This window comes from Oncorhynchus mykiss, chromosome 30, assembly GCF_013265735.2.
Source record: "Oncorhynchus mykiss isolate Arlee chromosome 30, USDA_OmykA_1.1, whole genome shotgun sequence".
Classification (NCBI taxonomy): Eukaryota; Metazoa; Chordata; class Actinopteri; order Salmoniformes; family Salmonidae; genus Oncorhynchus; species Oncorhynchus mykiss.
The window spans coordinates 42,526,431-42,554,382 of record NC_050570.1 but is presented as its reverse complement, the minus strand read 5'-3'; the positions used below and the strand labels follow the sequence as shown (position 1 = coordinate 42,554,382).

The following is a 27,952-nucleotide window of genomic DNA, read 5'->3' as shown; positions in this document are numbered from 1 at the left end:
AAGTTTGACGTTTTTTCTTCTTCAAACATTGGGTAGCAGTGCTTCTCTTAACATTTCATAACAGCATCTAGTATAATATCCATGTAGCTATGTGTATTAATTTTTACAAAAAGGCAGATTCAAAGTCATTTATTTTGATAAATATCAAGCCAAGACCTTAATATCTAACAGCTGGCACTGGCTATTATATTTACATACAAGTTGCAGTCTTCACATTTTGCTATATAAAAAGACAACACAGGACTACATTTGATTGGTTGAAAAATAATCTACAAGGTGGAGAAAAAAAATCCCATTTCATTCCTTTTTAGATTTAATTCTAAGGCAGCAAAAATGTGAAGAATGTGCAAGGGGTGTGTACTTTCAGGAGGCACTGTAGGTCTTCATACTGAATACAACTTTCTCTCTTCCCCTCATTGATGTAGGCTACTATTCTTTGTTCTACCGGTGCTATAACTTTTGAGTTTAAAATACCTAATGGGTCCATCGATTGCATTGTAAACAAATTGAAAAGCAATTCTAGCAAACTGAGTAGTCAACACCTGTGACTAAAACAATTTGGCTTGACATATTATCCTTTTTGTTTAACAGGGATACTTTGCCAGAAAGCAGCAACAATTCAAACTAAGCGAGTATACTGTTGAGTCACTTGTCATCCAGGCTGAATCCCATCCAGTCGTGATTGGGAGTCCCATAGGGCGGCGCACAATTGTCCCAGCATCGTCCGGGTTTGGCCATCATTGTACATTTAGAATTTGTTCTTAACTGACTTGTCCTAGTTAACATCTCAGAACTAAAATTGACAGTAAAACAAAGCAGCAAACTTCAAACACAAACAAATCCAGAGCAGAATGGAAGATAATGCACGTTGAACATTAAGTCCAGGGGGAGGGTTCTTCCCAATGATGTGTATAAACCCTGGATGACTGACAGGGGGCACTGTATTGAAGCCTCAGCACAGCCATCTTGGTAATCCTCCATTATAAAAAAAAAAGATTGTGGAAGCCACATTCGTTTTTGACACTTAGTCTATTAGACACTTTAATACATACTTTTAAATTATTATGTGAGCTAAACATTAAATGTTTATATTTTTTGAGTACTAGGGTTACTGTGAAATGAAATGCATGTCATTTTGTTCTTCAAACATTTAATTGAAATACTGTTGAATTCCATTAATTCCTATGGCGGACTGCTCCTACTGGAGAGTGCCAATATGGCCGACCAGTGGCTTCAAAGCCTCTCAACGGCCAATACATTGCATCAACGGCCAATACATTGCATCATCAAACCAGAGTTTATATACATCCTTGGGTCCTCCCCTGCTGTGGCAGGCAGAAGTTCAGTGTATTGGGTCTGCAAACTGTGTGTAAAGATGTTGCAGCGCCCCATGTGGTCAGGGCTAGGGGGTGAAGCTGAAAACAGGGCACTAGACAAGGCAGGAAACTCTTTGAAGGTAACAACAACAAAAAAAGCCACTTTTTTTAATTTTCCCAAACCAGGGTGAACATTTTCTCAGGTTGTTTGTCAAAGTGTGAGTGTCTCGTATGTCTTTATAGTCATGTCTGTTGTGTGCCTGTACATGTGCTTCCTCCAGATGCACAAACACACTCCTAAGAGTCCTCGTTCATCTCTTGGCTATCTGTCCTTGCAATTTTGTGTGGAGGTGCTGGACTCCCTCCCTCTCCTTGATCCTGTTCCCTCTTCTTCGCTGCATTCTGTTCAACAGAGGAGGACAATCAGTGCTTTCACTCACCTGATTGACAACCTCTACAAAGTTGATGTTCCAGTTTCAGAGTGAGCATTGCTGACAATGCTTTAAGCAGTTCCTGGTCTGTTACAGGTCACATCTGTTACTCTTGCATGACACCTTGCTATTCATAAATGTATCTATTCATTCAGGAATGGGAAGCCCCCGCCAACTCACCTTTTTGTCCCACTGTTGGTGAAGGTAGCGAAGGAGGATATTTGTTTTCTCCGTGACAATGACTAGGAAGTAAAAGAAATCCATTTATGAGGAATAATTTAGTTGTTTTGGAAGGGGAAATGGCTTGAGTTTAAAATACATTTTTACATTTCTAGCAGTACATGTTTCCCAAGACAAAGAAAATAAAGACTATCGATGAAGTATGTGCTCTCCTGTAAGGATGAAGGAACTTACTCTGTTCTGAGGGATACTCGCATGTCGGGAGGTACACGGACGGTCTTCGGTTCTGTAAAAAGTGATTTAAAATCGTTTCAGGTGGAGCAAGACTGATGATGTTCATCTGTCATATTACAAATGTTTTGATAGATGAGTAAGTGCTCACCGATGCTTTGCACACAGGGTCTGCATGGAACAGGCTGAAATTCCTCTTGTTGTAAACAGGGAGACCCTTTAAGAAATCTGCCTGTAGAAAAATATTATTCAGTCTGTGTTGTGTAGCTAAGCAAAGGTGTAGACTACATCTAAAAGTTGCCAATTTTGCAGAGCGTCATCCTAGTCCTGCAGTTCATGGGTGACTAAGCCTCTTGCCCTGCAAGATTCTGTACCATCCCTTGCCTTATCGATCATGTCTGGTTTTAGGTTAGCTAAGTACCTCCTCCACATTGAAATTCAATTGGCACATGAACATTAGCGCTGAGGTGGTTGTATTTAATTAAAGTTTTATTAAAAAGAAACAGCGAAAGGCACGCAACAGAGGACAAACATGGGTACATTTAAGTATCGACACAGAGTGACTCGAAGGAATCAGAGGTTAATTTAAAAAAAACTCTAGTCTGCGCTCAACTCAGTGGAGGAGTTGGGGTACATGGCTAGTTTAGGTTGACATCTAGTTAGTTCAATATGAAGGATGCTTTACTGCCCCTTTGACAGCATTTGGTTCAAACTACAGAGAAGCAAAGGACTGTATGTTCTGGAATAAGTGACCTCCAAGACACCATGGGGAGGGTGGAGTACACCTCTGCTCGCTGGTGCCATGTGGCTGACACCTGGGCGTTCCCTGTCATATGGTCGAAACAAGTGGAGGATTCTATCTGGCTTGCTGGCTGGCAGGTGAGATACAAGCAAAGATTTGTATAACTAAAACAAGATAGGCTGTGGTCTGTCGTTTCAAATGGGAACAAATTAGCCATAGTGGGCAGAACAAGCAAGGGGGGGGAAGACCCAAACGCACGAGATCCAATTGGCGTGTTCTTGCAACATTTGCATATTTCCGTTGGGGAACGCCTACTCAAATGCGCGTGTACAATAACTCGAAACGCCTTTGCGTCTTAACGCAAATTTAAAATAAATAAACAAAACTTTGTAAAAGGGTAAAGTCTACAAAAAATCCCACTCTGTTTGCAACATACTTTTGTTTTGGTTACAGAAAACTATTAAGATCAAATGTTTCATCGATTAGTATATTAACAGAATGTCGGCCAAAATCCATCTCGTTCCATCTTCTCCCACTGCCGGACACTGGGCTTCCTCTCACTACCATATTTGATAGTGAGTGGAAACGCCAACCGGATGCTTCACATTTATACATCTGGTGAAATATCTGTCTCATTGTTATGTGATACAAGCTAGCTAACTAAGTATTTAATACAACACATGAACGTTACCAATAAGACAGAAAGCGAGCAAGCTACTTCAGATCATACAATTAAATAACTGAAAAATGAACAGCCATATGATGAGATCACTGAACTGACATTAGCTAACGTTATCTTGCTAAGCTGCCAGCTAGGTAGCTGCTTTCTCTTCGCAAAACGTTTTGCCGGTAAGTTACCTTGTCCATGATGTTCCCTTTTTGTGTCGCAAGACGAAACGCAGACTGAGCTTTGCACAATATCTTGCAGCTGGATAGATAATGTGGCAGGTAGCTAGGTAAAGTTAATGGACTGTTTTATCAAGCCAGCGAACGTTAGACTGCTGTTTTAGCTAGTTAGATAGCTACCTGCTCTCCAGTCTACTAGCCAATGTTTATGAAATCCTCCACAGTCACTTGTTATTTGAAGCACGCTGTTGTATACATTCTTGCGTCCAACTTTATCTTCTGTAATCATGAAAAACCGCAAGTACAGTGAGGCACTTCTTCGACTAGGTTTAACTGCGGTTGGCATCCAATAAATGTTTGCATTACCGCCACCTACTAGATTGGAGTATAACTCCCTTATACTTTGCTTTAAAAAAACTATACCAACACTTAGCACACCCTGTAACTCTTCTGATATCAAGTCTCGCACACCCAAATACTTCTCTGCAGCTGCCACCACAACCCAATTTTCTGTGACTTACCTTCCATCCCTGCAGTACAGTTGATAACCAATAAATCCAATCTTACTGAAACATATATCACTTGTTGGCCTATCCTTCTGTGCTGGTACATACAGTATATACTACAAACACCACTCCTCTCAGGATCCCTCCCTCTTGACCCATCTTCCTCTACTTTCTTCACTGCCTCAGCATATGCTGCACTACTTTAACCCTGTAAACCTAAACCTGCCTCTCTCTTACAGGACATTTCTGATCCTCAGGTCCATGGGCACCCCTACAACGAACACATACCACTACTTCCCCCAATGCCACACATTCCTTTGTCTCATGCCCTTCTGCACACTTCTCACACCTAGCAACCTCCCTCCTATACACTGCTGCCACATGCCGATAAGCTTGACACCTGTAACAATAAAATGTATTCGGCATAATAGCTCGAACATGATAAATGTATAAATCCTAACATCACTTTGTCGGCCAGACTCAACATCAAAATTCAAAAGAACAGACAATAATTATTCTGTTTCACCACTCACGCCACCCGCAAACACCGGGAATCTTCCCCTTCAGTTGGTCAATCTTTACATTTACTGCTACCCCAGTAATCACTCCTTTCAATGGCGCTTTTTTCTTGAGAGCAAAACCATTCACATTTCTTGCCCCCATTATTTTAACACGGAGCGCCTTCTCCCTCTGACCAGCAGAAACACTAACAATTATCACAAGACCACTTCTGGTTACCCTCACCAATTCAACAGCACCCAACTCTGTTTTCACCCACCCTGAAATCACAAATGGATTAGCTAAAAGGCAAGGGTCCACTTTTTCTAAACTTTACTCCTACTGTCACAGACTCATCTTTATCCTGACCTTCGGTGCAAGCCTCGGGCTCCGAGAACCTCATCACACCTACCACCTCCAATACTTCACCCTCATTCACTCCCATTTCTCCTCCTGTCTTCAGCTCACTCTGCTTACACTTTCTACCATTCTTCTTTAACAAACCATCTCCCTTTTTTCTGAAATTTTTAACCGACTCAAGCTCACCCTCTTCCGCCCTCTCTCTCTCTTAGACCTCCTCCCGCCTCTCTTTTTCCCACCATTCCTCCTCCATATTCCAAGTATACATCTCCTTATGAAAGTACTGCACTTTGTAGTACCTCATAAAGCAGGTCTTGTCTGCTACGTGAACTAAAGGACTTCAGACTGCTCAACACTGCACATGAATCAGAGCAAATAACTTCTCTGTCTGGCTTGACTTCCTCCACCCACTGTAAGGCCAACAGTATGACCATCACCTCTGCCGTATATACAGCCAGATGATCTGTAATACGTTTCCTGACTGCCACCCCACATTCCTACACTACAAATGCGGACCCAGTGCATCCTATCCTTGGATCGTTTGAATCATCTGTGTAAATGGCCACAAAATCCTGATTCACGGGACTTCTATACAGTCCCATCTCCTTCGCCCAACCACCCAAAGTTTGTGTTCTGTTCTCGCTGATGTTCCCAGCATGCTTCTAAAATCCCTTTTGCAGGATGAGACACCCCATGTCCCTGTAGGTTGACCCAATAATTCATTGCCAGCTGCTGTCTCCTAATCCGCAATGGCATATCCCCCATCTCCACCTGTAGTGCAGCCAGTGGGGTGGTCCGAAACACCCCGCGACATATTCTGAATCCTTGCCCCTGTATGACATCTAGCCTTTCCAATGAGGTCCGGGCTGCCCAACCATACGCTATACTGCCATAGTGTATTACAGATTGGATCAATGCAACATACATGGTTCCATACTATCCACTTCTTCCCCGTCAAACAGCGCATCACATTTAGCACCTTCTTACACTTTCCCACCACACTTTCAATGTGTTCTGCCCAGGTCAGTCTGGTGTCAAAGTATACCCCAAGGAACCTGAAGGACCCTATTCTCTCCACGTTTCTTCCATATAACCTCAAGCATATCTCATTTCCTGCATATCTAATCTCCCACCTTCCTCCTGGTAAAGAACACTGTCTTGCGATTTCTCTACAGAGAACCTGAATGCCCACATTAATGCCCACCGCGCTACGTCATTAATTGCTTCCTGTACCTTCCTGACTGTGTATGGCACATTTCTTCCCCTCTTCCATAAAGCCCCGTCATCTGCAAATACCGACCTACCAATATCCGGCCGTACCTGAGAGTAAACATAATTGATTCAGATTGAGAACAACAGAAGACTAAATCATACTCCTCTGTAGTGTACCGTTATCCACCAGCTAGCTGCCTGATAGAGACGTCCCCACCCTCACCTGGATAGATCTTCCAAACATGAAATCCTTTATCCATTTGTACAGTCTTCCTCCTACCCTCATAATATCAAGCTTGATTAACAATCCCTCCTTCCACATCATATCATAAGCCTTCTCCACATCAAAAAAGACAGCTACAGCGGTCTTCTTGTTCACCTGAGCCTTCCTGACATCTGCTTCTAAGCAGAGCACTGGGTCCATAGTTCCCCTACCCTTCCTGAACCCACTCTGATGTAGCATTGGGTCCTTCCCTAGCTTCCGGATTGGTACCACTACTGCCTCCTTCCAGCTGCCTGGTAGTTTCCCCTCCTCCTACACTCTGTTGTACAACAACAATACCTTATCCAGTGCTTCATCACAAAGATGGGCCAAAATAACATAGCACACCTCATCTTTCCCAGGTGAAGTCAACCGAAGCTTATCTATTATCCTTTTCATCTCTGCCATAGTAAATGGTGCATTCAATGCATAATTTACGTCATCCCTCCTTTCTAGCACTCCAGGGTGCTCCTCTCTTTCACTCTGTCCCCCTCCGCCCCTCCTGACAAATTTGCCGAGCTATGCACTTGGACAAACGATTTGGCCATCATCTCTGCCTTTTCCTCACCTGTTACTGCCACATCCTTCCCATGTGTCAACACTGGATAACCCCACTCCCTTCTGACCCCACTCATCCTCTTAATCATCCCCTTCCAATGGTGCCACAGAACCGACGCCAGCATGACCCCTTTGCCTGACTGATAGTTCTCCTCACCAGGGCCTGGGCTTGCTTATACTGAATCAGATGTTGGAAGTTATGCGTCCCTTTCTGTGCTCTAAATGCCCTGTTCCTACTCCTCATCATTGCCCCACACTTCTCTGTCCACTATGGGACTGCTTTCCTCCTCCTCCCTGAACTATTAGGTATAGCCTCAGTAGCTGCCCCCACTAATGCTGTTCTCACCAAGTTATTCATTCTGTCCACATCCCCTCTCTTATCCACCTGAGTAATCACCTGCTCACTCAGCTCCTGAAACGGATCCCACTTTGTCCTTCCAAACACCCACCTGCCTACCCCATCCACTGACACCTCCGCCTCCCTCTGGCCAACTGTGTATACAGGTAATGATCACTCCCTACTGTCGACTCCTCCCATACCTCCCACTCACAGATTCCTGCCATCGCACTAGATACCAGAGTGAGGTCCAAGGCAGACTCTTTCCCTCTGGCTACATAGATACTGGTCCCTCGGCCATCATTCAGGCACACCATATCTTTAATAACTATCAGATTTTCCATCACTTGGCCATTTCCATCCATTAAAATCCCCATACCACATCACCTTATTTCAATTCTGGCCCTCCACCGTCTCCAGCACTTCCCAGTCCAATATCTGACAAGGATTATAGTAGTTCACTACCACTAGCACCCTCCTTGAAGACTCAACCACACCTTCACCACCACACATTCCTGTTCAATAACTTTGCCACCTTTGCCCCCCCCCCCCTATATCTGTCCCTAGAAATTACTACATATCCCTCCACAGTCCGATTGAGACATGTTTCCTGTCACATACTGCTGTTTGGGGTTTTAGGCTGGGTTTCTGTACAGCACTTTGAGATATCAGCTGATGTACGAAGGGCTATATAAATACATTTGATTTGATTTGACATACACATGGTTAGCAGATGTTGATGCGAGTGTAGTGAAATGCTTGTGCTTATAATTCAGATAGTGCATTAATATCTAACAAGTAATCTAATAAATTCACAAAGACTACCTTATACACACAAATGTAAAGGAAAAGATAAGAATATGTATATATAAATATATGGATGAGCGATGGCCGTGCGGCATAGGTAAGATGCAGTAGATGGTATAGAATACAGTATATACATATGAGATGAGTAATGTAGGATATGTTGACGTTATTTAAAGTGACAATGATACCTTTTATTAAATATATTTATAACATTTATTAAGGTGGCCAGAGATTTGAGTCTGTATGTTGTCAGCAGCTACTCTCCTAGTGATGCCTATTTAACAGTCTGATGGCCTTGAGACAGTCTCTCCGTCCCAGCTTTGATGCACCTGTACTGACCTTGCCTTCTGGATGATTGCGGGGTGAACAGGCAGTGGCTCGGGTGGTTGTTGTCCTTGATTATCTTTTTGGCCTTCCTGTGACATCGGGTGCTGTAGGTGTCCTGGAGTGCAGGTAGTTTGCCCCCGGTGATGCGTTATGCAGACCGCATAACCCTCTGGAGAGCATTGCAGTTGTGTGCGGTGCAGTTTCCGTACCAGGTGATGATACAGCCTGACAGGATGCTCTCGATTGTGCATCTGTAAAAGAGAGTTTTAGGTGACAAGCCACATTTCTTCAGCCTCCTGACGTTGACCACCACGCTTTCTGTGTGGGTGGACCATTTCAGTTTGTCCGTGATGTGTACGCCTAGGAACTTAAAACTTTCCACCTTCTCCACTACTGTCCAGTCGATGTGGATGGGGGGATGCTCCCTCTGCTGTTTCCTGAAGTCCACGATCATCTCCTTTGTTTTGTTGATGTTGAGTGAGAGGTTATTTTCCTTACACCACACCGAGGGCTCTCACCTCCTCCCTGTAGGCCGTCTCGTCGTTGTTTGTAATCAAACGTCTGCAAACTTGATGATTGAGTTGGAGATGTGCATGGCCACACAGTCATGGGTGAACAGGGAGTATAGGAGAGGGCTGAGAACGCATCCTTGTGGGGCCCCAGTGTTGAGGATCAGCGGGGTGGAGATGTTGTTTCCTACCCTCACCACCTGGGGCCCGTCAAAGTCCAGGACCAAGTAGAACAGGGCGGGATTGAGACCCAGTGTCTTGAGCTTAGTGACGAGTTTGGAGGGTAGTATGGTGTTAAATGCTGTAGTCCATGAACAGCATTCTTACATATGTATTCCTCTTGTCCAGATGGGTTAGGACAGTGTGCAGTGTGATGGTGATTGGGTCGGTAAGCAAATTGCAGTGGGTCTAGGGCGACAGGTAGGGTGGAGATGATATGATCCTTGACTAGTCTTTCAAATCACTTCATGATGATAGAATTGAGTGCTACGGGGCGATAGTCATTTCGTTCAGTTACCTTAGCTTTCTTGGGAACAGGAACAATGGTGGCCATCTTGAAGCATGTGGGCATAGCACACTGGGATAGGGATTTATTGAATATGTCTGTAAAGACACCAGCTAGCTGGTCTGCGCATGCGCTGAGGACGCGGCTCGGATGCGGTCTGGGCCGGCAGCCTTGGGAGGGTTAATACGTTTAAATGTTTTACTCACGTTGGCCACAGTGAAGGAGAGCCCACAGGCTTTAGTAGTGGGCCGTGTCAGTGGCACTGTATTTTCCTCAAAGCAAGCAAAGTAGTTGTTTAATTTGTCTGGGAGCAAGACGTTGATGTCCGCGACGGGGCTGGTTTTCTTTTTTAAATCTGTGATTGACTGTAGACCCTGCCACATACGTCTTGTGTTTGATCCGTTGAATTGCGACTACTTTATCTCTCTATTGACACTTCGCTTGTTTGATTGCCTTGCAGAGGGAATAGCTACACTGGTTATATTCAGTCATGATTCCAGTCGCCTTGCCATAATTAAAAGCGGTGGTTCGCACTTTCAGTTTTGCGGGAATGCTGCCAACAAACCACGGTTTCTGGTTAGGGAAGGTTTTAATTGTCACATTGGGTACAACATCACTGACCCGCTTTCTAATAAATACGCTCACCTAGTCAGCGTCTACGTCAATGTTGTTGTCTGAGGCTATCCGGGACATATCCCAGTCCACGTGATCAAAGCAATCCCATGTCAACCCTGTCATTCTCAGACGCCTCCCAGCCGCGTTCACTATTAGCTGAATCCTCTCTGTTTTAGACTCTACTTTAGCTACTCTACTTTAGCAGTGCAATTGATAGCTCCTGCTATGAACGTCACCAGCTTTCTTTTATCTATGTATCTATGTATGCCATATCGCTCCCATCTCTTTAGCATTGATAACTTCCCCAATCAACTATTTTATCACAGCCGTCAACCTTATCAGACTCAACTCTCCCTTCCTCCCTGAACTTCAGAATCACTTTATGCTCCCCTCGCAACTTATCTCGCACTTCCTCTGCGCTTTCTGCCTCTAGCGTTGGAAACTGTTGCTTTCCTAAAACATTTTTTTCTGCCTCCTTAAACCTCTCGCTCCCCTTAAAAACCCTACTCCCTTACTCTCCCGCTTTCCTTTTCTCTTTCCTAATCCCCCTTGTACCGCTTTGCTCCATACTTGTTTGACTTTCTTCTCTATCACTATCTCATACCATCTCTGCCCCAGTCACAGCACAGCCGTGCTGAACCGCCGCCACGCAGAGAAAGGTTTGATTGTTTGTTTATCAACGATTGATACCGGAGCTCCGATCAACCCTCGTCCCAGCAATCATCCTCAGATTCCACTGATGTTAGCAGTTGGAGAAAATCTTGAGATTGTGTTTGCGGATCGCATTCAATTTAAGGTGCAGACACCGCACCCTAATGTACTGGGGTGTGACGCCATTCACGGCCTACTGACATTCAATTGTGGTACAGTACTATAAAATTGGGAAAAAGACAAATTACCATGCCAACTATTAGCCATCTCTCTCTAAAAACAAAAAACACCACTCCATTATTTACCCTATCTAATCCTACTCCAGCCCAACAGTCTGGGAGGACAGAACACTACCACTCAACACCCCCTGAGCTGTTCTGCAGTAAAACCTCGCAATCCCAAGTGTATTTCTGCTGCTGCCACCACAACCTTTATTTCTGTAACTTTTGATCCATTTCTGCAGTGCAATTGACAACCATAGCTATGAATGCCAAGAAACCTACATTACTGATGCAAATATTTTTCCCATCACTCTGTTAGTCTTTGCCTACTCACAGGAATTATCTCAGGGTCCTTCACCCTGTACCCATCTTCCTCTACCACTCTCTTCACTGCTTCAGCATACAACACTTTCTGTACTAATCTGACCCTAGCAACCTCAACCTGCCTTTCTCTCACCGGACCTCTGAGCTCCAGCCCCATGGGCAACCCCACAACTAACACACACAACTTTCTCCACTGAAACTACACATTCTTTTGTCTCATGCCCTCCTGCACACTTCACGCATCTAGGACTCTCCCTCCTACATACTGCTGCAACATGCCCATAAACTTGACACCTAAAACACTTTAGTATTTTAGGAACAAACGCTCTCACGGGATAACTTACACTTCTTACCTTAATCTTATGGTAAAGACTCTACATCAAAACTCAAAAGAACAGACAACGTCTTTTCCATTTCCCACTCTCTCCTGCGGATCTGCATCGCACAAAGCGGCGAGCGTCACAGACCTCTTTAGCATTCTCCTTCGATGGGATTTGCCATTTAGCATCCAACATTAATGGTGCATTACCACCACCAACTGTATGTGAGTGTGGGCCAGAGACAGTGAGGAACTACAGTGCCTTCAGAGTATTCATACCTCTTGACTTATTCTATTTTTTTAAAGTAGAAGCTCAAACTGTTTGGGCACAGACCTGGATAGCATGACAGAACTCTGCAGGCTATCTCTGCAACAGATTACAACTCCACCCCCTTTGGCAGTTCTATCTTGCCAGAAAATGTTGTAGTTGGGGATGTAAATTTCAGAATTTTTTCCTAATCCAGGATTCAGACACAGCTAGGACATCAGTTGGCGGATCAGAGTTGGCGGAGTGTGCTAAAGCAGTGAATAAAATCAACTTAGGGAGGAGGGTTCTGATGTTAACATGCATGAAACTAAGGCTTTTACGGTTACAGAAGTCAACAAATGATAGCGCCTGGGGAATAGGTGTAATGTTGGGGGCTACAGGGCCTGGGTTAACCTCTACATCACCAGAGGAACAGAGGAGGAGTAGGATAAGGGTACGGCTAAAGGCTATAAGAACTGGTCGTCTAGTGTGTTGGGGACAGAGAATAAAAGGAGCAGATTTCTGGGCGTGGTAGAATAGATTCAGGCAATAATGTACAGACAATGGTATGGTAGGATGGGAGTACAGTGGAGGTAAACCTAGGTGTTGAGTGACGATGAGAGAGGTTTCATCTCTGTAGGGACAAGTTAAGCCAGGTGAGGTCTCCGCATGTGTGTGGGGTGGGACAAAAGAGCTATCTAAGGTATTTTGAGCGGGACTGAGGACTGAGCGGGACTGAGGGGCTGAAGACAGCAGTAGACAAGGCATATTGACATTAGAGAGAGGCAAAAAGCAATCACAGGTGTTGATCAGGAGAGCTAAGACAACATCGGGTAAATGGCGATGAATGGGCAGAGCGAGTCAGTTAGGTACAAACAGGACCGGAGTTCGAGACTGGGGCTGACAGGTAAACAAAATGAGGTACTGTGTTATTGAAACAGTCCAGGGGGCATCAGCTGTGTAGCCGAGTGATCATAGGGTCAAAAGAGCAGCAATAGGTGAGTCAGGGTGCCATTCGGTAGTCACTACTACGCTAGGCGAGCAGGGGACACAGCGTTCAGAAAAGCTAGCGGTCTGGGGCTAGTAGCGGGTTCTTCGGCGACATCGTAACAGAATAGCCTGTTGAGACCACATCGGGCGATCACGTTGGCAGTCCAGTCGTGATGGATCGGTGGGGTTCCGTGTTGACAATAAAGGGTCCAGGGCAATTGGCAAATTAGGTATTGTACCTAGAATTAGCTGGTATATAGTTTGAGGCTAGATCAAGGCTAGCTGGTGCTTGCTTTGGGACAGAGGCGTTAGCTAACAGTAGTCAATCGTTTGCAGCTAGCTAGCTGCAATGATCTGGTGTATTGATCCAGATCGGCAGGAATCCGGTGATATGGTAGAGAGAAGCAGTCCGATATGCTCTGGGTTGATTTTGCGCTGTGCAGACTGGCAGGTGTTGTCCGAGTTAAGGCTGGCTTGTTGACAGAGAAAAAGGTGAAGACCTTGGCTAACAAAGACTAGTAGCTAGTTAGCTGGCGAGCTCATGATGGAAGTTCCAGTTATAAGGAATAAAAATAGCAGATCCGTACCGCATTGGGTGAGGCGGGTTGCAGGAAAGTATATTTAGTTTGTAGATAGAAAGTGAGATTAAGATATATACAAAAAAGACTGTCTATTTACACAGGATAAGACAAAGACAAATACACACGTCCTACTGCTACGCCATCTTGGGGAACTCATAATATAATAATATATCCTAATTCTGTTTGTGTTTGTGGGGTAGACGCCTGACTACTTGTATTCAAAAAAGCTTGAAATGTTGGGTTACATGAGTTTGTGGCCCTTCCCCAATCCAGCCAGTCATTTTTCTGCAGTTTGTTTGTTATTTATTTGATTTAACCTTTATTTAACTAGGCAAGTCAGTTAAGAACAAATTCTTATTTACAATGACGGCCTACACCGGCCAAACCCGGACCAATTGTGCGCCGCCCTATGGGGCTCCCAATCACGGCCGGATGTGATACAGCCTGGATTCGAATCAGGGTGTCTGTAATGACACCTCTAGGACTGAGATGTAGTGCCTTAGACCGCTGTGCCACTCAGGAGTTAAGGGGGTTTAACACAATATTTATCAATTTAACCACTGCAGTAAAATATTTTTATACAACCATCCATTTCATATATGGGAGACATTAGAAATATGGAAAACATGTTTTTGTTTTGTTATACTTCGGTAGGCTTATCTCAAAATGTTGGGGTTCTTGCCACTAGCCTATTCGGAGAGATGGATGTGGAGGTGCCAATGAGCAAGGCTGAGTCTAAGAAACTGATATGGGAAGTAGTGGTAGAGATGGCAGGAGCAGTGGAACAGAGACACAAATGGTAGACACAAATGATAGACATGTATTCCAAGTACAGAGGAAAGTCGGGGAGAACGGCAGGAAGAGACAGAAGAGAGGAGGCCATCTTTAGAAGGCTAAGGGTGGGACACATTATCTAATCTTTTGTTATCTTTAAGCGAAACGGGGCTGACAGTTCGGATTGACAGTGCCTTTAGAAAGTATTCACACTCCTTGACTTTTTCCACATTTTTATACCAAAACTCTCCCACATATGCTTGGGGACTCTCCCGCGAACATCAAACGTGTTTGCTTATTTTTTTCTATAAGCAATGGCTTTTTTTTCTGGACACTCTTCTGTAAAGCCCAGCTCTGTGGAGTGTGCGGCTTAAAGTGGTCCTATGGACAGATACTCCAATCTCCGCTGTGGCGCTTTGCAGCTCCTTCAAGGTTATTTTTGGTCTCTTTGTTGCCTCTCTGATTAATGCCCTCCTTGCCTGGTCCGTAAGTTTTCGTGGGCAAACCTCTCCTGGCAGGTTTGTTGTGGTGCCATATTCTTTCCATTTTTTAATAATGGATTTAATGTTGCTCCATGGGATGTTCAAAGTTTCTGATATATATGAGTTATAAAATATATATATATATATATACTGAGATCATGTGACACTTAAATAAAGTCCACCTATGTGCAATCTAGCTAATTATGTGACTTCTGAAGGTAATTGGTTGCACCAGATCTTATTTAGGGGCTTCATAGCAAAGAGGGTGCATACATATGCACGGCAGGAAGAGACAGAAGAGAGGAGGCCATCATACTACATATGCATGTTTTTTTTTATATATATAATGTTTTACAACTTTTTTTTTTTCATTTCACTTCACCAATTTGGAATATTTTATGCATGTCCATTACATGGAATCCAAATAAATATCAATTTAAATTACAGGTTGTAATGCAACAAAATAGGAAAAACACTTTTGCAAGGAACTGTATGTACATACAGTGCATTCAGAAAGTTTTCACACCTCTAGACTTTATCCAATTTTTTTTGGTGCTAGAGCCTGAATTTAAAATGAATTACATTAAGATTTTGTGTCACTGGCCTACACACAATACCCCATAATGTCAAAGCTTTTTTAAATTATTATTATTATTAATGAAAAGCTGAAATGTCTTGAGTCAATAAGTATTTAACCCCTTTGTTATGGCAAGCCTAAATAAATGCAGGAGTAAAATTTGCTTAACAAGTCACACGTAATAAGTTACAAGGACTCACTCTTTGTGCAATAATAGTGTTTATCATGATTTTTGAATGACTATCTCATCGCTGTACCCCACACATACAATTATCTGTAAGGTCCCTCAGTCGAGCAGTGAATTTAAAACACAGATTCAACCACAAAGACCTGGGAGGTTTTGCAATGCCTTACTAAGAAGGGAACCTATTGGTAGATTGGTAAAAAAAAAAAAAAAAAAGCGCATGAACCCAACCTCACTCCGAATTTACTTTCACATACAGCTTGTATAAGAAAAATTATAGGAGTTACTTTCAAACACAGTGATGGACTGGGCCGTATTCACCACCCTCTGTAGCGCCTTGCTGTCGGGTGCCTTGCAGTTGCCGTACCAAGCGGTGATGTAACCAGTGCTCTCAATGGTGCAGCTGTATAACTTTTTGAGGAACGCGATGTGGATGGGTGCGTGCTCATCCTTCCGTTTCCTGTAGTCCGCGATCAGCTCCTTTGTCTTGCTGACATTGAGGGATAGTTTGTTGTTCAGCCACCACACTGCCAGGTCTCTGACCTCCTCCCTATAGGCTGCCTCATCATCACACAGTTATCTGGAACCACTGGCGCTCTCATGCATGGTTCAGTGTTGCTTGCCTAGAAGCGAGCATAGAAGGCATTTAGCTAATCTGGTAGGCTCACTGGTACTTACTTACCTATACTAAATATGTAGTACTTACTTGCTTGGTTCCTAGTAACTATGTTTAAGACTAAATTGTTGGTACATATTTTTTTTGCTACCATGTATTTACCTACTAACAGGCTGTAAAATGAAGGGTTACCCTGGAAGCTTTTCCCAACCTGAAGGATGCTGGGGATACTCCTGTAGTGGAATGGTTGGTTGTCTGGTTGTGAATGAGTCTGTGAAAGGGCTGTTACAAACAGTCCTGCCCTTAGATCTTTCAAAAGCCTAATTTAGTTTTTTTATTTGGAATGTTTCAAAAAGTCCTGCAGGTCCCATCCTACATTTCTTCATATTCCTTTTGAAGTCAGGTAGGATTATAATTTGGATGATATTAACTGTGGGTGGTTGGCTGAGATTACAGTCTGGGGCAGGAGGGAGAAGAGGAGAGTGACAACCTGTGAGGGTGACCTCCGGTCACATAGAGGAGGGCTCTCCATTCCTGGCTATAATTTTTTAGCCCCACTCCAAAACCAGGGATAGGTTGACAAATGGGCAGGTAGGGATGGAAATGATGCATCTCGATAGTCTCCTCTCATTGATCTATAACATAAATGCAGACTTTGCTTTCACCTACCAGTTCTTTCTCGCTAGTGCATTGATGCTGTATGACTAAATTGATATAGGCCAATCACAGAATATCTTTGCAAGATAATTTCAGCGAATTTCTCTTCTTTATTTGAGACCTATGTTGCTGCTCTGTATGATTATTTTTGTGGTAAGCCTATGTGAAACACAGCTGTGAATATAGGCCATCACCGCTGATGTATTGGAAGTCTGCCTTGTCTCACCTCTCTGGCACCTGGACCCTTGGTAACTGTTCCTTAGCAACAAAACTAATAGAAACCATATCAGCAGTGGTTGTCAGCTAGAGGAGGATAGGGATAAAGAGGAAGATTTGGGGAGTTTGCATTTTCCTGTTAGACTTGTTTGGAAACCAATGGGATTCATTGGCTTTATCAGTTACAATTGCAACTGTTTTCAAGTGTAAATGGAAACAACTTAGCTTTTACTGAAATTGTACTTTTCAGAAACTGTTTACCCATGAATAGATTTCATTCCCCCTGTATCAGTAGTGTGTCTGCTAGGAGGTGAACACTGTTTCCAATGTATCATGTGTAGGCTGCCATCTCCATGGAGACAGCTGGGTTAATTAATTCACAGAGCAGAGGGGTATACTAGTTAGCCAGCTAACTTCAATAAACAACCCAGAAATAACAGTAGATTTTCTGGATAATTAAGAAAGCTAAACTTAGATATGTGTATTTTGTTGTTCAGTCAATTAGCCTACACCAAGCACAGTTCAAGCTTATCTTTCAAAAAAAAAAAGTAAAAGTTATTTCAGAATATTTAGACGAGGTATCTGGAGGTTCAATACTTTATTCAGGAAGTTCTTCTGTAGAGAGAAACCCCCTTGAGTCAGCTGCTCAAAATGATCAATGGACAGAAATAGAGGTGGCCTGGGCCTTCCTGATATTCGTAAATACTATTTGGCATTTAATGCAAGGTACCCTCTTAAATGGGCTTTTCACAACGATTTCACTCCCACTCCTTGGGAGATCATAGAACAAGAAGTCTTAGACATGAACAAATGTTCTTTGTACCACTCAGCCTTGAAGAGACAATCTGAAATACTGGTAAGGGATAAAGAATCCTATCATAAGATTGCTTTCAATTTACATAAAACTATGGGCTTTGTTGGAATATAATCACCCCAAGCCCCTCTGACAACAATATGAGATTGTTTAGAAATGTATTCAATTTACCCAGTAAAAAATTACCCTCCAAAGTCTACTGAATTTGAAAACAAACTTATTTAACTTTTTAAGTCCAAAAGACACATAGCTAGTCAACTTTATAAAATCATTAATAATTCCAGATCTTCTGTTTACCACGGTGTAGAATTGTCCTGGGAGATTGATTTGGGTGTCCGCCTTTCTCCTGAAACATGGGAAAATATCTGGAAAAACGTGCTAACTATCCAATTCTGTTATGAATATATTATTAATCCATTTAAAATGTATGACCCCTAAGAAATGTAAACTCATGCAAGCTTCTGTGTCTGACAAATGTTGGCACTGTAAGGGGGGGGGGGGCAGGCAATGGACAATTTATACATAGATCTGGAAATGGCCTAATCTGATATTGATCCATGGTATTGAAACCAGTTTCAGCCATTACCGGAATATCAGTCCCTTTTGGACCAAGTGAAATGTTTATTGAATCACCTTGGAAATGTCCAAGGAGAGATAAAACAAAATAAGTTGATCTCACTTGCGTGTATGTGTGCTAAATGTTTCCTTCCATTGAATTGGATGTACATTGATGTTGTGTCAGAGGAAATTTGTATCAGAACTTACCTTGACACGTACAGTACCAGTAAAAAGTTTAGACACACCTACTCATTCAATGATTTTTCTTTATTTTTACTATTTTATATATTGTAGAGTAATAGTGAAGACATCAACACTATGAAATAGCACAAATGGAATAATGTAGTAACCAAAAAAGTTTTAAACAAATCAAAATATATTTTATATTTGAGATTCTTCAGAGTAGCCACCCTTTGCCTTGATGACAGCTTTGCACACTCTTGGCATGCTCTCAACCAGCTTCACCTTGAATGCTTTTCCAACTATCTTGAATGAGTTCCCACATATGCTGAGCACTTGTTGGCTGCTTTTCCTTCACTCTGCGATCTAACTCATCCCCATCCATCTCAATTGGGTTGAATTCGGGTGATTGTGGAGGCCAGGTCATCTGATGCAGCACTCCATCACTCTCCTTCTTGGTCAAATAGCCCTTACACAGCCTGGAGGTGTGTTGGGCCATTGTGCTGTTCAAAAACAAATGATAGTTCCACTAAGCGCAAACCAGATGGGATGATGATGTATTGCTGCAGAATGCTGTGGTAGCCATGCTGGTTAAGTGTGCCTTGAATTCTAAATAAATCCCAGACGGTGTCACCAGCAAAGCACCCACCCCCACACTATCACACCTCCTCTATGCTGCATGGTGGGAACCACACATGCAGAGATCATCCGTTCACCTACTCTGTGTCTCACAAGGACATGGCGGTTGGAACCAAAGACCTCAAATTTGGACTCATCAGACCACAGGACAGATTTCCACCGGCCTAATGTCCATTGCTTGTGTTTCTTGGCCCAAGCAAGTCTTCTTATTATTGGTGTCCTTTAGTAGTGGTTTCTTTGCAGCAATTCTACCATGAAGGCCTGATTCTCGCAGTCTCCTCTGAACAGTTGATGTTGAAATGTGACTGTTACTTGAACTCTGTGGAGCATTTATTTGGGCTGCCATTTCTGAAACTGGTAACTCTAATGAACTTGTCCTCTGCAGCAGAGGTAACTCTGGGTCTTCCTTTCCTGTGGCAGTCCTCATGAGAGCCTGTTCCATCAGAGCGTTTGATGGTTTATGCTACTGCACTTGAAATTTTCCAGATTGACTGACCTTCATGTCTTAAAGTTATGATGGACTGTCGTTTCTCTTTGCTTATTTGAGCTGTTCTTGCCATATGGACTTTTTGCCTACTTACTACTGTTTCGCTACAATGCAACTACTTAGCATGTTAGCTAACCCTTTCCCTAACCTTAACTTAAATTTAACCCTTTAACCTAACTCCTAACCTTAACCCTAACCTAACATAGCATATCATACTAAAGCAGTCAAACTTAGCATATCACACTGAAGTAGTCAAATGTAATGTATCATACTAAACAGGTCAAATGTGATCAAGATATAGGATACTATACATCCTACAATTCATTTTATATTTTACGACTGCTATTACATTGCTAGGGCCAATGTAATGTAACCTAATGTAAAGTAACATTTCATACTAAACGGAGTGACCCGGATTTTAGTCAAATATAATACGTTTTGCTCTGAGACCAGGTTCCAGAGAGGCAGTCACAGGACCAGGGAACAGTTGGAAAAAGAGTGAACGGTGCGCTTTACAATGGATTAAAAACCTGCACATGTAGATAGACACCTGGCGTGCGCATCCACTATGCGCCCACGGGCACGTCCAATATGCAATGGAATTGATAATGCACCTTGGTTTTCATTTTTAGTAGTTTATCAGGTAAACTAACGGGTAAGAATGTTGAGGTTGAGAACAGTGCTGCTGACTCCAATTAGATTAGATTATTGGATTGGCTGCAACAGATTATAGCGCGCCTGCTTCCAAGACGCAGTATACCGAGGAAGACGCGTATGATCTAACAATTTTACCCCTGTGGACTTCGACAATAATAAGGTATGATTCTTCGTTGTTGAGAATGTATATGAATGAAGCCTGATGTATGATTATAATTGTATTTCGTGTCAACAGAAGGCAAAAAGAGAACGCACCGGGAAAGTAGGGAGATACACTAAACCAATTGCATAATAAATTCTCAGAATGTAATTAGCCTAAATCAAATACCAAAATGGGGATGTGGTATTACTTCTGTGGAAAGTGGTATGGCTGATCTAATGCATCTTGAAAATTGGTGAACAAAAGGTGAAAAACATTCTGGTGTTTGCTGTATATTTGCTGCCTCAGATGTTCGGTCAGTGATCCATTCAGAAGTAAAAGGCAGTGCGCACGCTTTGTGGTTTTCCATTCTATGGAAGGGGACCTATAGTGAACGGAACAGTAGCAAATAAACTACCTCATTTATTAGATAGCCAACAATGTATATATATTGTTGTATCCAACTAATAACAATAAATGATATTAGATTCATTTCAGTTGTGATATGACCTAATTATTGACATGTGATTCATGAGAGCCCAGATAGGATTTGTCCTTTGGACAGCCCTCTTATTGCATGATATTCCTGAGATTATATTGTAGTGGTTGAGGGTTTCAAAATAAGCTTGGATGATATATTATTAATACATCGTCATGAAAATAATGTTCCCGACTACCTCAGGATGTCTTTTGTATTTAATGTCACACCAATATCCTATTTGATTGGTTTTGTGACCAATTGTTTTGATTATTTGTATTCAAGACAAAGCACCTATCCTGTGTATTGATTTGAAGATGTCACCCAGTGATAGGTCATGTGATGTGTTGCCTTGTAAAGTAGCTGATATTGATTGGATCCTCCAGCTGACACCAGTCCATTGGAGGATATTGAACACATTCTCAGCAGCATTTAGAAATTATTGTGTTTTTAGTACCAAATAGGCTCTGATTTTGATCAACTCCTCAAACTTTTCTCATGGCTGGTCTCGCCTCTGATTTAGTACAGAATATACAACATGTATGTATACATGAATTTAGAGTCCGCTTAGCATCAGATTTCAACACCATTTTTAAAGTATCTATTGATCCCATGTAGCCTATGCACATCTCATGGTTATGACTCTCACCATGAGCCAACAAATCAATTGTCCTGACACTCATCCACAGAAGTTGGAGCCATTGTTAGTATGGGGTCCACACAAAACATAAAATATAACATAATACATAACATGAACAGGCAATGACCGCTGAAGGACAGAACGGCATACAATCACACAATACTGTGACCTTGATATATTAAGGATGCCACTTTGCATCGTGCAGAACAGAAGCACGCCCATAGTCACACCTAGAAGAAGGAGGATTATTGTTAGTGTTTGTTGACCCTTAGCAGGCCCGAGACCGTCAGCACAGGCCATAATGTGTTTTAATCCATCTGATGCTATCTGCTCTTTTCTAAGCGCCAATCCCTACGCAGAGTTGACTACCCTTTGATCTGTGCTTATGTAACACTGTTTTAGCTACGCCATTGGCAGGAAGGCGGTGTGTTGCTACTGCTAGCCTTGCAGATATTACTGGCCAATTTTGAAGGATTGACTACATTTGCACATGGACCAGAGATTTTGACCCAATTGCTGAAATTGTTTGTAGTTGCCAAAAAGTTACACTCTTGTTCCTCAGTGGGTAGACAGCGGGGGGATTTTAATGAGTGTGCACGCGAAGAATGTGTGTGGGACTTCTGCTATTTGTAGCCAGTGCCGTGTTATGCCGATAACATCATAACAGCGTTATTGGCCAAGAAAGTGGGTGGCAGTACCTTCAAATCCTTTATTATTATTTCAGATAAGACCACATATGAGAGATGTAAAACCGTTGTGTGCTACACCACAAATAAGCCCACGGTTGCAGTTTGTGGCGTTTATGGGAAGAGGTCCCACTCAGTGATTTGTCATTCAGTGTGTTGTGACGAGACACTGAGTCTGTTTTTAAGAATCACTGGAATTATGAATAATTTAAACATATAGCATCTATACTCCTGGTTATTGAATAATATATATGAGCACTGAGGGAGACTGCTATGAAAAGGAGGGGTAGGTGTGGTTTAAAGGCAGTCGTTTATGGAGGGGGACGCAATGTGTATCAGTTTTCTACCTAAAATTACACCTGAAATGGACTAGTTATTAACAGTAAAGTGTATGGTAAGTTAGGTAGCCTATAAGAGGTTTACCTTTAAAACACAGGACAGGGTCTTTACATGCTGGCCATGCCCCTGTCAGAATCGACGCTGAGAGAAAATGGAGGGCCACGCCACAGTAGTCGAGGGACACGTTTTTTCAATAGATCAAACCTGATGTGTCAGACATCAAGGCCTACAGCTTATCACACAACACACAGCACCACAGAACACCGTGTGGGATGAGGAAGTGCAAGTAAGCAAAAGAGAGGGGGAAAAGGAGAGAACAAGAGGAGTGGAGTTATATGCTACATTGTTCCTATAATCCTCATCCAACCACAGTGAGCAGTGGGGGCTGAGGTAGAAAAGTCTGCAGTTGTACAAAAAGAACGTCTGGTTCCAACATCAAACCACAAAAGAAAAGACATATCCGGCCTTTTCTATTCTATTCTATTGCAAACACAAAAGTTGAAAGAATTGTTTATGGAGAACCACATATTTTTAAAATATATTTTTTAGAAAGGATAGATAGACAAACATATTGCGTATTGCAGTGTGTCTGGAGGGAGAGAAAGAAAGGGGTGTACATCCCTCTTTTCCCAGGAAAGAAAGGAGAGGAGAGCAGCACAAAGACTAATAGCACAGGAGACAGACCCAGCTTGACTCTCTCTGCTATTGCCAGTCTGATAAGTGTTATTTATCTTAAGAGTTGCTGCTCAGGAAATAATACATTAGGAACACAGCGAGAGGACATAGTGTGAATACATGTCAGTAGTTGTAACAATCTGGTTTTGTCTGATTTTGTTTTGTTCTTTTGTCGGGAACATTTTGTCAGCTGTTTGTCAATATGTGAAAACAGTGTAACAAGTCTATGTTAAAAGCCAAGATGCTGCCCACTCAGAATAGTTTATTTGAATTAAATGGGATCTTAAAGAAGAGCCACACCCCAATCCCTTTACAAGGGCTGTCCTGAGCCCGATTTATGTTTGTGTGGGCAACATCTGTGAACGCATGTCATCTTCGCTTCATTCAGAGCAGTCCCACTCCCAAATACCCAATTTTTCATAATCAGATTGGAACAGCCTGAAAATCACAGAATCATTGTTTAAGTATTCTAAATTTTAAAAAACAGTAGTTGGGAAAACAGCATCAGCAATGAAATCCAAAGTTTGTCATTTACTTTGCTTATCAAAACAAACACACATGTTCTTGCTTTGTAGCCTCAACAATATTCACCCCAGGCCTTGGGTCCTATGAAGTGTAATAATACTGGAAGACACAGGGGGCACACATGGGCACACTGTAGCCGGCTTTATCTCAGCCATGGGCTATTACGGTCCCCCCTTTCTATTAATACTTCTAAGGCCTCACTAGGGAAAGAGGCTTGATAGAAGAGCCTATTTATCAGCCACGTCTGAAGGAAAATGGTCACGTTTCGGTGGTTTCAACGAGTCACCAACGTGTCAAAGGAGTTCCTCTCCCATTCCTGATATATTATGCGCTCATTATTCTGTTGTGCTGGGATTCTAAGAGTGGACTCTGTTCACATAGTCTAACCTTACCCCTAACGGCTTTAGAATAGGGATTATCCTGGCAGCATGTGTTTGTGTGTGGATGCTGTGAGTGGGTGCGTGTTTCTTTATATTTGTATATGTATAGTGAAACAGCCGGCTATGTACTATGTATTGTCAGACACTGTTATTGCCTTCATTATTCATATACAATTGACTCATGTTTATGTCTATGTGTGTGAACATCCAGGGGCAGCCATGCTGACCACCTTAATGGACGGCCTCCTCTGCTGCCTGACGGGGAAGTCGGCCAACGTTGTGGTTCCCATAGAAACCTCAGAACCCGCTGACGGCTACGAGTTTGTGGAGGTCAAACCAGGTCGCGTCCTGAGGGTCCGACATGTCATTCCGGAACGGGAGGTGGAGGAAGAGCCCAGCGGGCCAGGGGGAAGCGTCCACTGCAAGAGGAAGATCACAGTGTATCGTAACGGACAGCTACTGATAGAAAACCTGGGGGATGCGGTTAAACAGGAGCGGTTACATGCTCCGAACGGAGAAGCAGAACCGAACTGTACAGTAGAGGTAGAGCTCGCAGACCCACCTTCCAATCCAACTCCCAATTCTGACACTAAAGTGGACAAGACAGGGTCAGTGATTGGGGCAGGGGGAGCAGCAACAGCTCCAGATCTGACCCAGCAGCCCCGGAAGCGACGGCGGAAGCCCAAGCGCACAGTGGTGATCGACAGCGAGAGGAAGATCACATCGTGTAAGGGGACACACGCGGACGTGGCACTGTTCTTTGTGCACGGTGTGGGCGGCTCGCTGGACATCTGGGGCAGTCAGCTGGACTTCTTCTTCCGTCTGGGCTATGAGGTCATCGTGCCAGATCTGGTAGGTCACGGGGCGAGCTCGGCGCCCCAGATCGCGGCGGCATACACGTTCTATGCCCTGGCCGAGGACATGAGGGCCATCTTTAAGAGATATGCACGGAAAAGGAACATTCTCATCGGACATTCTTATGGGTGAGTTAGACAGAAGTGTGTTAGTTATAGACACTACATATTGTATTTTCTGCCTTTTGCTCTCCCAGACTCTCTCCATCTCTCTCTTTGTACAGTGTGTCATTCTGTACATTCCTGGCCCATGAGTACCCGGACCAGGTCCACAAGGTGGTGATGATAAACGGAGGAGGCCCCACAGCCCTGGAGCCCAGCCTTTGTTCCATTTTCAACCTGCCCACCTGCGTCCTGCACTGCCTCTCCCCCTGCCTCTCCTGGAGCTTTCTCAAGTAAGAGCGGGAGAGTGTGTGCGTCTTCCCTCCCATACAGACAAACTTCAGTACAAATATCTTTCCGTCTATGACGTTCAAGTATGATATCCTATATCCTACTCACTCTCTCCTCTGCCTCCCTCAGGGCTGGATTTGCCCATCAGGGTGCAAAGGAGAAGCAGCTGTTGAAAGACAACAATGCTTTCAACGTGTCCTCCTTCGTGCTGCGTGCCATGATGAGTGGCCAGTACTGGCCAGAGGGCGACGAGGTGTACCATGCAGAGATCACTGTGCCCATCCTACTGGTGCACGGCATGTACGACAAGTTTGTGCCCGTGGAGGAGGATCAACGCATGGCAGAGGTGAGAGAGAAACCTTTTAAACGCCAACTTTAACCCTTTCTTTAAACCTAATCTAACCTCTCTACCTCCTCTCAGATCTTGCTGCTGGCCTTCCTGAAGATAATCAATGAGGGCAGTCACATGGTGATGATGGAGTGTCCCGAGAGCGTCAACACCCTCCTGCACGAGTTCTTCCTCTGGGAGCCAGACTCCGCTCCTAAATCTAAACCACGATCTGAAACCGCCAATGCATCCAACGGGGGAGCAACTTCAGAAAGCCAAGCCAAGAATAAGTAGCCCATAGAAGGATGGATGTGTGTTATTGACTCCAATCAAAGCTTGCACAGCCAGTGATGTGTACTGTCTACCATGGCTGGTAGTGCTAGGCGTGTCTCCTCGGGTGCAGGGAGCTGGTTTGAGTCGGTTTGAACTGGGCTGGGCTGGTTTAAGATTGAGATTTGAGGAGGTGGAACACAGTACACAGGGACAGATGGGTCTATATTTGGTCTAAGTCTGAGCCACTGCACTACATCAGAGGAAGGACAAGAGGGATGCGAGGGAGGGTGAGGAGGGACGGATAGATGGACGTCAATGACGTTGACCGTGGAGGTCTATTGTATTGTTCTGACCTGTTCTGATTGAGTGACTGATCCCTGACTGTGCCTTGGGGTGGCGTGGGGCTGAAGAGGTGCTGAGTTGTAGAGGTGGACCTGATAATGTTATTGGTTTTGTGTGTTGCGTGTGGTACACCTCTAGTTGCACAATGGGTGGAAATGTCAAAACAAGGGTGGATCAGAGAGGGAAGAGAATGTATTGGAAGTGGTCAAGTCACACAAGACAATAACTAGCCAAGAAGAACGCTTGTTATACTACTCAAGCCAAAGGTTAGCCAATGTTTGTGACAAGCAACACCAGAACCAACTTTCTTTTTTTTCTGACCACTTTTTTTTTTTCTGATCACATTTGAATATTTGAAACTTCACAACATTGTGACTCAAGTTGAATGAGACATTTGAAATGATGTTCGACCATCAATGCTGCTTTTTGAGAACGAGCCAACTCCAATGTATTTAAATGCATTATTCAAACGCACTTCCCTGTCAGAATCATTGCAAATGACAAGCCATTTCTTGACATTGACAATGTTTTGCTTTGTCTACTGAGAAACAACTTGAGGGACAGGGGAAATACCAATGTGTGACTGTTTTACAAAGTCTTCTTGTGTATTTTATGGGAAAAACAAAAATGTTTCCTTTGGCTGCTGGTTAACTGGGAAGTACAAACTGGTAGATATCAATGTGTGTTTTGGGCCCTTTTTAGAAGGATTATTTTTCTTGCTGTTTATTCATATTCCTCTACAAAACTATGCTGAACAATGATTGTTTACCTTTTTTTCAGGTAAAAGTGATATAAGCTATGAAAATGTTTATTGGTACACCAAAATATGGTACACCAAAAATGTTTGTAAAATCGGAGAATTCTTCAATACCACATAGCAAGCTCTCCGTCATGTAACTACTGAACAAAAATGTAAACAAAAATGTAAAGTGTTGGTTCCATGTTTTATGAGCTGAAATAAAAGATCCCAGAAATGTTCTATATGCACAAAAAGCTTATTTCTCTCAAATGATGTGCACAAATTTGTTTTCATTCCTGTTAGTAAGTATTTCTCATTTGTCAAGATAATCCATCCACCTGACAGGTGTGGCATATCAAGAAGCTGATTAAACAGCATGACCATTACACCAGTGCACCTTGTGCTGCGGACAATAAAAGGCAACTCTAAAATGTGCAATTTTGTCACACAACATAATGCCACAGATATGAAGTTTAGAGTGAGCATGCAATTGGAATGCTGACTGCAGGACTGTCCACCAGAGCTGTTTTCAGAGAATTGAATGTTAATTTGTCTACCATAAGTCGCCACCAACGTCCTTTTAGTGAATTTGGCAGTACGCCCAACCGGCCTCACAACCGCAGACCAAGTGTAACTACGCCAGCACAGGACCTCCACATCCGGCTTCTTCACTTGCGGGATCGTCTGAGACCAGCCACCAAGACAGCGGATGTGCACAACCTATCAGAAACCGTCTCGGGAAGCT

General features: G+C 43.2%; 2 protein-coding genes across 3 annotated transcripts; one reads left to right on the top strand and one right to left on the bottom strand.

Moving 5' to 3' along the window:
• Positions 1-113: 113 nt before the first annotated feature.
• Positions 114-6,055, bottom strand: LOC110521840 (DET1- and DDB1-associated protein 1). The gene is made up of 5 exons (XM_021599753.2): positions 3,759-6,055; positions 2,310-2,390; positions 2,162-2,213; positions 1,928-1,989; positions 114-1,718 (listed from the first exon to the last, which is right to left on the bottom strand). The coding sequence occupies exons 1-5, from the start codon at positions 3,765-3,767 to the stop codon at positions 1,614-1,616; spliced, it is 309 nt and encodes a 102-aa protein (XP_021455428.1). The 5' UTR covers positions 3,768-6,055; the 3' UTR covers positions 114-1,613.
• On the top strand, positions 3,525-27,455 carry LOC110521839 (protein ABHD8). Of its 2 annotated transcripts, none has more exons than XM_021599752.2 (5): positions 3,525-3,749; positions 24,490-25,261; positions 25,357-25,527; positions 25,655-25,871; positions 25,947-27,455. In XM_021599752.2, the coding sequence occupies exons 2-5, from the start codon at positions 24,498-24,500 to the stop codon at positions 26,145-26,147; spliced, it is 1,353 nt and encodes a 450-aa protein (XP_021455427.2). In that variant the 5' UTR covers positions 3,525-3,749; positions 24,490-24,497; the 3' UTR covers positions 26,148-27,455. The 2 variants fall into 2 exon arrangements, with proteins under 2 accessions (XP_021455427.2, XP_021455426.2); XM_021599751.2 differs by lacking the exon at positions 3,525-3,749 and adding an exon at positions 20,246-20,576.
• Positions 27,456-27,952: the final 497 nt, after the last annotated feature.